The sequence below is a fragment of the Malaclemys terrapin genome, chromosome 16, assembly GCF_027887155.1.
Source record: "Malaclemys terrapin pileata isolate rMalTer1 chromosome 16, rMalTer1.hap1, whole genome shotgun sequence".
Taxonomy (NCBI): Eukaryota; Metazoa; Chordata; order Testudines; family Emydidae; genus Malaclemys; species Malaclemys terrapin.
This window is the reverse complement of record NC_071520.1, coordinates 16,982,644-16,995,097: the sequence shown is the minus strand read 5'-3', so window position 1 is coordinate 16,995,097 and position 12,454 is coordinate 16,982,644. Positions and strand designations below refer to the sequence as shown.

Below are 12,454 nucleotides of genomic sequence, written 5' to 3'. Positions count from 1 at the left end.
ATAAGGAGAAAAAAATCATATGAAAACAAAAGTAGTATTGTGCATAAACATAACTTCAATAGACATGTCTGAAACTCGGCAAAAAGTCATCTAGATAGGTACGGTTTGGGATGGCTGCAATAATGAAAGTCTTACATGGAGTTATTTTAGATTGCCATCAGTGTAACTGAGAGCAGTCAATGGTTTTTTGTAGGGGTTTGGTATGAGAGGTAGAGGAGTGGAGCTTAAGGGAGAAAAAGTTGTATTACTTATAACTAGAATATTAACAACCTTAAATTCTGTCCCCTTCGACTCTCTACCTTCATATAAGATCAATTTTCTAATTGCTAAAACAGCATCCTAAGGCTGGTATGGAATCTTATTAGTCAGTTAGATAACCTAGTGCCTGCCAGGATTTCACTTGCAGTATGTTTTCCAGTGTCTTTTCTAGTCTAGTTTTAGATCTCCTCACTAGAAATTTCCCTTGAACTCATCCTAAAACTTAAAGCCAGACAGAAGTAAAACATTAACATCTGTATTGGTTTCTGCTTCACAGGTCACAAAAATGGTCAAAACAGTCACCACTAGAACAGTTCGCCAGGTCCCCCTGGGGCCCGATGGTCTGCCGGTAATGGATAGCTCCTCTCCCATGGGCAGCTACACAGATTCAATAGACAGAAGATACATGAAGAATGGTGAGCGTTACATCACACCACAAGCTTCATCCACGTTGACCAGATCTTACAATAGCTACGATTCTTATCCCGACGGCCACGACAGCCAGTATCGCCCTTTTATCAGCCACGATGGCTATGGAGACCTAGCTGACAATTATGGCAGCTTGTCCCGTGGCATCAACTACCGTCCTCGCTATGCCTACATGCCAGGAAACAGTTACCGGCCAGAGGATGGTAGTTTCACCTTGCCAAGCAGGAGGGATAACTATGGTCCCATGGCCCAGCCCCAAGTGCCAACAGGCAGCAACGTTGACTTGAATCGCTCCCAGCCAGAACGTTTCCAGCCAGAGCCTTATGGGTTGGAGGACGATAACCGGAGCCTCGGGGTAGATGATGAAGGGTATGAACTGGACCCAGATTACTCCACAGTGAACCGAAGAACATCTGCAGGGGTGCCTGAGAGGGGGAGACCTCACAAAGGAAGGTAAAATCCTGCAGCCGAATATTTGCGATCCTCTCTGCAGCTATTTTAGTGATTTATTTTAAGCTTAAAATGTTAACCTCAAATAGTCTGCATAAGCTTCTGGAGTGACGAGCAGCAAAAACAGCCACAGTTGCAGTTAGTGTGGCCTTTCCATGAACAGCTAACCTTTTATAATCACAAGAAATCAAAATGACCTAACATATGCGCCAAAAAAAAAAAAAAAAAAAAGGAATGAGTGTAAAACTCTAGCTTGGGTTTCCAACTCAGTTCTGATTCTGGGTGTGGAGATGGACTTTCCCAAAGGAATTCTGTCTCCCCCAGTCAACGTTCTTATAGTCCTTCCCTGGAATCCCGAGGGACAGGGAGATTGAGTGGGCTCCTTTGGAGAAAAGTTGACTCCCATGAGGCAGTGGGCTTTCCTAGGGAAGACCAGCTTGCTTACCACAAACCAGATAGAGACCCTGCAATACATAAGTTACCAAACACTATGTGAAAAATGATATATGCTCTGTGTGCAAGGATCCTTTCCCCAAATTGCAGGGCAGCTTAGTTTTAGATTATATTTAGAAAGAAAAAGTGCTGGCTCTTATAAAATGGCTATGTTGCATTTTTATTTGTAAAGAGACAGTTTGTGACTATATTGTGTTGTCTCCCCCATCCAGTGCCAGGGGGGAAATGGACTGGTACATTTTGTGAGAATTTTGACAGGGCCCGAATGTATCTGTCTCCCAAATAGGAATGTTAAAATTAACAACTGTTTGGTTACAGTTCTAAGAGACTTAGGGCCTGTCATTCCCTGTTGCTGAAGGAATACCTCTTTAAATAAGTACACTCCGGTGAGAGATGCAGCACGTTCTGCTCCTAGTTGATCCCAGCTGGGAGATAAGGGTGCTCAGCACTTCATAGGAAGTGCATGTAAATTGGACCATTATTTAGTACTGTCAGACCACATGAAGGGAAGAAGACAACATATGTATTACCCTTTACACGACTAGAGAGGCTAGTCACAAATTGCTTCTGCTCTAACCACTTTCCTGGGAGATGTTCTGCTTTCTCTCACAGCCCACGTTTTGCTAAGCATTCTGGAACTCCTGTCATCCACATCGGGCTTGCAGAAACTGGTTCTTGTGAGAAGAATCATGCTTGGGAGCAAGGGATTTCTTTTCAGTTGGCTTTCTAAACCTTGAAAGTGTGTGTCATTTCTAGCGATGACATATACTGACTTCTCATTTGTTGTGTCCCTCTCCCTCCCCCCCGGGTTGATTTAGTTAGAATACAAGCCTGGTCCGTCTCTGAAGGACGTGTGCTTAATTTCCATTATTTCTCATTTAAAATAAGTTAAATCTTGAGTACAGTAACCTGGGTCTTGTTCCATCAGCCCCTCCATTGGAGATTCCTTCTGAAGACGCATAAAAGCAAATGCCACCAAACTGGCACCAACAAACAAACAAACAAAAAATAAAAGAAGCCAGAGCTGTACAGTAGCCTCTGGAAATTCTACATGATGATACCTCTTTCTCTCACACTTAAATACATTGGGAGTTGAAATGAACACTAATCTGGCAGCTGGTGGGTACTGAAATATTGATTGATTTACCAAACTTGAATAACCTCGCTGTTATCTAGAGGCAAAAAACTTTTTACAGCCTTTGTTAAAAGCAGTCAAGCAACAGGGGACTTTAATTTTTGTTACCGTTTTGCAAACTGCATGCAGGATGAATATCTAAATCCTCTCTTAGAACCTATCAATTCTGCAGTTTCAAAAGTTTGAAACATCCCCTTTGATTTATTGTTCCACAACAGTCTTGTTAGAACCAATTTACAGTTTTTGTTTTGCATTTCTTTTGTTGTTTTTCCATATTTAATATGATCAAGGGGCTTTGACAAGCAATTAATCTGAATGTGGCAGTAAAGTTTAGCTCGTGAAAACATAAGAGGAGTGAATGAGGTCTACTTCATAAAATGGTTGCTCTTAAACATTTACAACTACTCAAAGAAATATTTAAACAATTAAACCTATGTCTCACGTATGCCATTGATCTATAAGAAGCTAACGACAACAAATAGTGCTTCATGTTTAATGATGAAGCCCCAATGTAATTAGTGCGTGATTACAGCTTTTTAATTCTCTTTAGTCTATTCATCTTAAAAGTAAAGTTACTGCCTGTCAGGCTGTCTGGAGTAGCTCACAGCCAAGAGTGCCAACCTCAGGGAAGATACCCCAAACTAGTGGTATGTTCTATTAGATTTCACCAACCCAGTAACAAATGTGAACTCCTAGATCACTGAAACAGTCAGACTGTCTGGACTCCATGGTAAATCTTGACATCCAGGCAAGCTGGACTTAGTGATAAATGGTCACTTACACCAAAAATTGCAAAATATTCAGGCTACTTCCAAACCCAAAAGACCAGTCACTTGCCCCAGATCAATTTGTACCTTAGATTTCACATCAAAGACAACACTGGTAGCCAGTCCTGTAATAAATTTAACTAAAGGTTTATTAAGTAGGAGAAAGAAATGAGAGGTATTTTACAGATTAAAGCAAGCAATCCTATATACATGAATGAGTTTGTCTGCGATTCAAAAAGTGTCAGAGATATAGTAATCGGTCAGCATTGAATGTCTTTTTAGGGCTTAACCCAGGTCAACAAATTTATATCTTGTAGCATAGAATACAGACATTACAAGTAAGATTAATGCATGCAGCAATTTACAAGCATTGTATAGAATCTAAATGCATTCTTACAAGTCTAACACCTATCTTGAACAATATTAACATATAGGTGAGCTGGTCTGGTTTCCAGCTATGAATTTGTCAGTGCTCCACTAGGTAAGAGCTGGCACCTGGTTTACCAGCATCAGTGCCCATAAAAGGTAATAAATTGATGGCACTTGAAGCTGAAATCCTCTGTGCATAGACTAGGATGATGATGACAATAGATGCTTCCTCACACAGCTCAACAATTGTGCCTCAAAGAAGACTTGGAGGGATCCTTTTACATTTGAGACAAGATGTCCGGTTAGTTTTCATGTCCATTCGGTCTTAGACTGTCTGTTGAAACTACTCCCCGAGGTTGCAGACTGTGGTGGCAATTTATGTTGTGGATATTTATTCTCTAGAAATAGGAGCAAGATCAAGCTTCTTTTTATACAGGCCACTGATTGGCCCTGAGATGTTATAGTCCTTTTTCCATTTAGGCCTAAATAAGTAGTGATGGAAGTGTCTCATAACACTTTTAATATCTAGTTTTTGGCAATAACCCATACCTGATTCTTCAGAGGAAGGCAAATCCCAAGGTAATGTATGGAGCTACTGGCGCGATGTTGCAAATAGTGGAAAAATTAAAGGATAAAAGCACATTGTGAGCAATTCGTCTTCACAGGCAGATAGAATAAAGAAGGTTGAGGTTGGTGGTGCCTATTCTTAACACACTCCCTACCAGATTTCTCTCAGCACAGTAATTGTATGAGCGCAAGACATACAATGATCCTCATCAATACCTTCAGGGAAGGTACTGCTCACAGAGGAATGCCAGAAGGGGTATTAAATAGGGGAATGGTTGATCCCAAACCAAAGTAGACCTGGAATTAGTCACTTCCACAAAAGAAACTATAAAAACTTGTGTACAGAGAGGAGGAAATTGGAACAAATCTAACCCTTCTGAGTTGGCTTCTTTAAGACTTTTTTAAGACCGAACCAGGCACAGGACTTTTTGCAGTTGACAGTGACCTTGGTATTCTCTGAGAGTTGAATTCAAACATGCCTGTGATAGATGCTGCAGAAATACCTCAGATCTGCCCTAGCTTTGCCAACCCTCTTGCTGCTCCAGTTCCAACATCCAATTTCCTAAGCAGGGATGAATTGTGCAAGGGATGAATTGCGTGTGGCGATTTTTTCAGGTGTCAACAAATATTCCCTGGAGTTTGGAAAAGACCAGCGGATTTATTTTGTCCCATGTCATTTTCAGTAAAGGTAGATAATTCTAGGAATAAATTACACACAACAAACATAATGCCAGCATGTGGAAATAGAATGTTTGAGAACAGATCACTGTGTGCCACAGCATCTTCTGCTCCTTTGTTGTGTGGAGTTGGGAATAAGCTGGGCTCTTGTTTGGATGCTTACCCAGATCATGGCAGAAATCCAAGTGTAAGACTTTTTTTAAATGCAGTTTCTTCTCGGCTATTGCTACATTAAGATGTTACTAGAGTTTAAAATAATAAACATTGTGATCTATCCCTGGTGCCAGAGTTACTGGACTTACTCCCATTCCATCCCAGAAAGCTTGGATAAAAGCTAGTCATCTAGGTCTACTGCATTGTGTTGAAGTGACCTAACTCTAAAAGTAGAGGATTCTAGTCAAGTGGGTTATATCTGCACGTTGCCTTTCCCAATTGGTGGAAGTTTTTATCCACCCTCCGATAAGGCAGCTGTTGACAGTGTTCTCACTCTCCTCTCATCACTGGCCTAATTTAAACCAGTTGTATTTGAATATAAATTGGGGGGGGGAAAACATTCAGATCTTCTTCAAATACAGATGAGTGTACAAAGGCAATTTTTCCATCTGTTTGCACTCCTGTGCCTGCGGCTGTGTTTGTTTTGTAAAGTCAGTCCGCCATTCTGGCTTTCTATATTGAGAGTGTTTGGATCATACGCATTTTTAGAATGGGCCCCTCAGTCCGTAAAATTCAGAGTTCAGGCAACTTTGTTGTTGATATTAACGCCACGTCCCCAACACTGGAGTGAAGATGTCAAAACAGTTTGTGTTCTCTTGCAGGAGGTAAAACACAAACATAAACAGCATCAGGTGCAAAATTTTCAAAACCTGGCCTGTAGTAATGAGTGCAATTCTCCATGTACTTGGACTAGTGAACGACTAAGGCTGCCAGGTGTCTGTTTTTCAACTGGAACGCCCGGTCAAAAAGCGACTCTGGCGGTTCCTGTCAGCACCGCTGGCCGGGCTGTTAAAAGTCCGGTTGTTGGTGCAGTGGGGCTAAGGCAGGCTCCCTGCCTGCATTGGCTCCACACGGCTCCCAGAAGCAGCAGCATGTCCCCCCTCTGGCTCCTGTGCGTAGGGGCAGCCAGGGGGCTCCGCGCCGTACCCCTGCCCCAAGCGCCAGCTCTGCAGCTCCCATTGGTCGGGAATTGCAGCCAGTGGAGCTGCGGGGATGGTGCCTGCGGTTGGTGCAGTGTGCAGAGCCGCCTGGTCGTGCCTCTGCTTAGAAGCCAGAGGGGGGCAAGCCGCTGCTTCCGGGAGCTGCCTGAGGTAAGCGCCACCTGGAGCTTGCACCCTGAGCCACCTGCCCCAACCTCCTGCCTCAGCCCTGATTCCCTTCCTGCCCTCTGAACCCCTCATCCCCAGCCCTAGCCCAGAGCCCTCAACCCCCAGCCAAAGCCCTCATCTCTAACTCCCTGTCCCAGCCCTGATCCCCCTCCGAACTCCTCGGTCCCAACTCGGAGCCCCTTCCTACACTCCAAACCCCTCATCCCCAGCCCCACACCTGCAACTGGAGCCCTCACCTCAACCCCCTGCCCCAGCCTGGAGCCCCCTGCTCCCCATACCCCCTCATCCCCAGCCAGAGCCCTCACCTCAACCTGGTGCCCCCTCCTGCACCCCAAACGCCTCATCCCCAGAGCCCGCGCACGCGCACACACACACCACGCCCCAGCCCTGATCCCCCTCTGAACCCTTCAGTCCCGGCCTAGTGCACTCTCCTGCACCCCAACCCCTCATTCCCAGCCCCATCCCAGAGTCTGCACCCATAGCCAGAGCTCAAACCCCCTCCTGCACCCCAACCCCTCATCCCCATCCCAGAGCCCCCTCCTGGACCCCAAACCTACTCATCCCCAGCTGCCAGCCAGAGCTCTCATCCCTTCCCGCACCCCAACCCCCTCAGCCAGCCAGCTGAAAATGAGCAAGTGAGTGAAGGTTGCGGAGAGGGAGTGACAGAGTGTGGGGGGATGGAGTGAGTGGGGGTAGGGTCTCGGAGGAGGGGTGGGGCGGGGAGCTGAGCAAGGGTGTTCAGTTTTGTATGAGTATAAAGTTGGCATCCCCATGAACGATTGTCACTACATCATTTTTCCTGGCAAACGACACCTGGCAGAATTTTAGACCGATGCTGAAGCCCCTTTGAATGTGCCCTTGTATGTCTAAAATGCATATTTAAAAAAAGAATTAAACCACCAAAGTATGTCAAATACAAGACTAATTAATGTCTGCCTGCATTCCACAAACTAGTGCATTGAGTGAAGGCTTCATTCATAAAAGGACACTGTAAAAGTTTTATGCCTAAAAATGAATCTTTGTTAGCATTTGTCCCCTATTATAACTAGGGAAGATAAAAACAATGATGGAATTTCTTTTTGCCTGATCTTTGCTGCCAGATGAATTGCTATTAAAAGGAGCAAACTGACATATTGTGTTCTGTTCATGAGGAATGTGCACAAGTTTGTTTACAGTGGGCTCCACAGTAAGTTGGGGTGAGAGAAATGCACTTAGATTCTTCGGTAAAATAGGTCCCCTGCTTGCTTTTAAAGGTGACATGTAAAAGTATTTTTTTTAAATTGGATTCATGCCTTGTGTGCTTCCTTTATAACTTTTTATATCTACACAAGGGGTTTCTGCATTTTTTTTAATGTTGGAAATATCAGGACTATCAACTGTGTTGTTTTTAATTTTGCTGGAGCATTTGTTGGTGTCTAACAGGATGTATATTGTGACCTTACACAATTTAATTGAGGGGCAGGAAATGCTAAATCATTTTAACAAAAGCCTCCGTTCCCCACATTGTTGTTTGATTATATAAGTTAAATGGATATTACAATTCTGGTTTTTGCTAGTTTTTGTTAAACAGTCTAATTCTAAATCCCTTCTCCCTCTCAATTGCTCAATTTTCATACTCTTGTCTCTTCTAGTGTCAGCATTCCACTGGTGGAGTATCAATGGTATGGGCTGTTTTTGATTTTTGGTTTATTTCCTAAAATCCCCTGTTGTATTCATGGCCATAGAGTATTCTAGGCTAGATAGAACCTGAATTTCTAATGTTTATAAAACAAAGCGTTTTCAGGCCTCTTTTTATATATTTTGAAAGAGTAAATAAAAAAAGGGCACAAATCCAATTAAAACACAAGAAGAAAACCTTACAACTCACTTGTAAAGTAAAAGATAGTCTGGAACATCCCAAATACCCAAGCAAGCCAATTTGAAGTTCTAATAACCATGACAGTATCCCTTCTACTTTTAAACCTAGGGATTGTGGGAATTTGAAATTGGGAGATGAGTAATGTGTATCTTTGTTTTTGATGCTTTTTAAACCGAATAAAAGGACTTGTGTTTTGAAAATTAAATTTTCTAGGTAGCTAATCTTTTTTGCTTTGAACAGGGCTACATCCTTATCAGATTTTGATTTCATAGCAATGCACAGGCAAGTACTTTCAATGCAGGTCCGTTTATTTAAAAAAAAAAAAATGGGGGGGAGCCAGGTAAGCATAAAAATTACAGCAGAATGCAGTTAACCTTGACACCATCTTGCTAGGGATGGTAGTATACTGAGATGCCTGGCCAGAGTCAGGCTGAATGAAGAACACTCTGGTGCTTCTAGTTCAGAATTGTCTTTTTTTTATTATTATTATTATTATTTTAATTTTAAGATTCCACCTCAACAAAACAAGCTTGTTTTTCTTATTAGCCACCTGGGGCTTTGTGGTTGTTCCATATTTGTGGATGTCCGTGAACACCTCTGCACTCTTTGCAGATGGAAAATGACCTGTTCTAGTTGGCTGTGTCTTCCTGCCTTTTGACATTATTAAGGAAAGGCAGAATTGACATTTCAAGTTTCTCACCTAAAATCCCCCAAAAGCTTTTTTCCATTTTTTTTAAATTGCTGTTTTTTTCTTTTTCTTTTCCTGACTTAATGACTTTATCACTGTTTTGAACCTAGGCTCAGACAGAAACATGTGAGCCCTCTTCTATTGCCTTTAGTTCCATTGCATCAGGTCTGGATTCCCAGATATTAACTCATTGCCCTGCATGGCAAACTTCCAGATGTTGTTTGTGCTGGATGGGGAGACGGTTTCTGATAGGTTAGCCAAGCACTGGATGAGGAAAAACTCCCTTTTTCATTCAGGTGAGGTGTGTTGAGCCAAAGTTTGTGCGCGCTTATTAACACTGCATACACCATATTAATAGTTCCTCAGAAAATGCTTTAAAGTAATTGTTGATCTTGTTTGAAGGCAAATGTCTTTATGTACTATAGGGATGGCAACAGATTTGTAATCCTGTTTGTTTCACTACAATAACTGTCCCATTGAAGAAGGCTTTGGTTGGTAGGAACAGAGTTGAGGGAAGCTTGAAAAGCCTGTGCAGGAATCAGACTTTATAAAAGGATCAAGAATTAATAACACTGGGCACCTGCCAACATTTCGTGCAGTTCAGGCTTTTGTGTTTTCATTGTCCGTTTGTGCTTCTAGTTTGACTATGGGCTGGCAGTTTTTGTGGCGCTGCTTGACTGGTCAAGAGCTGTTGCTGATGGCTACAAAGGAGTGTGTTTTCTTTTTCTTCATCTGCGTTCCTTGACTTTGATCTACACAGAGTCTTTTGTTGGCTTAGGGGCTCAGGAGCACATCCCCTCTCAGGGAATATGAGGCATTTGATACCTTCTCATATTGAACACAAGGTTGTGCTGAAATGATTGGATTTCATCAGGGAGTGATACTTTTACAGCAAGTCTCAGCAAAATCAATAGGTCGTTGGGTTGCATCCATAGCTTCGAATTGGAGTAATCCGAGGCACAAAAATCTTTTCTCCCCATTCTGGTTCTACAAAGTACTAAAACTGGATTTGATCCTTTCTTAGAGTTGTAAATATATTTTATGAGAATTTTAATATATTTTATACTTTAATAATAATTGGTAATATAATAATTTAGCATTGTGTCATACAAGAGGGCATGGTGCTTTCACTTGACTCAACACCATTACAGTCTTCAATTTGATTTCTGTGGGCAGACTTGATTAAATCAAGAGGACTATGTTTGGACATACGGCGGACTGCCCATGCAGTTTGAACAGCAAGACCAATTCTGAGCTGAAGAGAGGTTTCACTGGGGTGAGTCAAACAGGCCTCATCCCTAGACAATAATTATCTTCATCTTCATACATGGAAACCCCATGGCTAGTGGGAAGAGAATAATACTTTATTTAATTTTACAGTTCAATTGACGTTATAGGTAGTTACCTTGTAGACAGTTGATCTGACTGACCCTTGGTGATTGACAAGTTACCTTGTCACAACAGCAGCCATGTAGAGGGTGACTGTTTACTCTCATCTCTGTCTCCCTCTACTGCTTTGCCGGGCACAGTAAAGATACAGCATTAGGAGCAAGATTGAGGCAAGGAGCTAGCACGTTCTCATTGTATTCCAAGTGCAGGTTGTACTCGGTTTGTGTATGTAAAAACAAAATCTTGCTCATTGCATTAGAGTTTTGGTGTTTTCTTTATCCTTTTTGTCTTTTATATGGGAATAAATCATTTTAATGTTATTACTTCCCCTTATAATGAAGACTGAAAACAGCTTTGTTACATAACGGGAAATGTAATGGCTGTTCAGATACTGTAAATTACAGCCTAAAGAAAGTAATGAATTATGCATACACAAATAACTGCATCAATAAAAGGATTTTCTTCAGTTTCTTAGAGTGTTTTGAACACCTGCCGATTTATATCCTCTTCCCCCCGCCCCCTCACTTCTGGTTAAGATCAGCAATTAAAGTAACTTAAAGTTGGAAGAGATGCTTTTAACATATAGACGTTAATTGTATTACTCTGAGTTCAGACCCTGTCCCCAGTTGCTCTTCTCCTCGGGGTTCTAGTTTAATTAGCAGTCCCTTAGAATAATACTGTGTTCCTTCTTGCAAAATAGTAATAGTCTATATTTCCTTCTGGATGACATCAGGAATATTTCAGCACTGCACAATGTGTGCCTAAAATCAAAGTTTAAGGACCTCTTTCCTGCAATTAAAATTGCTTGCTTGACTGAGAGAGCCACAGTACCAATCTGCCCAGAACAATGGCAGCTGGCAAAGGCTTCCACTGTTTAAATAAAGCAAAGAAGCTGTACTTGCAATTTCATGACTGTTTTTAAAATTAAAATTGCAGTACGTGTATGTGTATATATACACACACAGACACACACACAGTGTGTGGGAAAGGCTGTGTTGTCTTGGATTCTGTGTGGCTTTGCTAAATAGTAACCTTAATTTCTATTGATAGTCATCCCATCTGTCAGGTTTACTGAGCAATGAAAGAAGTAATATAATTAACTTCTTAGAAGTTCCTTTATTGTAGCAGAAACAAAAACTGCTTTAATTGGAAGAGGGGTAGAATAAACCCCATTGTACACCATAGCTGTGTGGATGGCTTAGTGATCTTTAGCATCTGGTTTAAAACAGTTAGATTCCTTGGAACACAGGTTCAGATCCTTGTAGGACTAACTCGGCCCTTCATCCTTCAGAGGCAGATAAACTGAGTTTACTATGTGTGAGTCTTTTGATTGAAACTTTAATAAACAAGGCCCTGATGCTGAACACAACGCCATCAACAGCCTCAGGAACAACTCTGACATCCATAATCAAAAAGGCTGATAAAGGAGGTGCTGTCGTCATCGTGAATAAGTTGGAATATGAACAAGAGACTGCTAGGCAGCTCTCTAACTCCACATTCTACAGGCCATTATCCTCTAATCCCACTGATGATTACCAAAAGAAACTACACCATCTGCTCAAGAAACTCCCTGAAAAAGCACAGGAACAGATCTTTACAGACACATGCCTAGAACCCCGACCAGGGGTATTCTATTTGCTACCCAAGATCCATAAACCTGGAAATCCTGGGCTCCCCGTCATCTCAAGCATTGGCACTCTAACAGCAGGATTGTCTGGCTATGTGGACTCTCTCCTCAGGCCCTACGCTACCAGCACTCCTAGCTATCTTCGAGACACCACTGACTTCCTGAGGAAACTACGATCCATCGGTGATCTTCCAGAAAACACCATCCTGGCCACTATGGATGTAGAAGCCCTCTACACCAACATTCCACACAAAGATGGACTACAAGCCATCAGGAACAGTATCCCCGATAATATCACGGCTAACCTGGTGGCTGAACTTTGTGACTTTGTCCTCACCCACAACTATTTCACATTTGGGGACAATATATACCTCCAAGTCAGCGGCACTGCTATGGGTACCCGCATGGCCCCACAGTATGCCAACATTTTTATGGCTGACTTAGGGGACGAGAGCTAAGGAAGC

The 12,454-nt window shown here is 42.3% G+C and overlaps 1 protein-coding gene across 4 annotated transcripts in view; it reads left to right on the top strand.

The window, feature by feature from the left end:
• ARVCF (ARVCF delta catenin family member) overlaps positions 1-12,454 on the top strand; it is a 426,585-nt gene that overhangs the window by 312,720 nt on the left and 101,411 nt on the right. For all 4 annotated transcript variants that reach the window (XM_054006116.1, XM_054006118.1, XM_054006119.1 and 1 more), the window contains exon 7: positions 536-1,140. In XM_054006116.1, the coding sequence (XP_053862091.1) occupies positions 536-1,140 (605 nt within the window). The remainder of the gene's footprint in view (positions 1-535; positions 1,141-12,454) is intronic.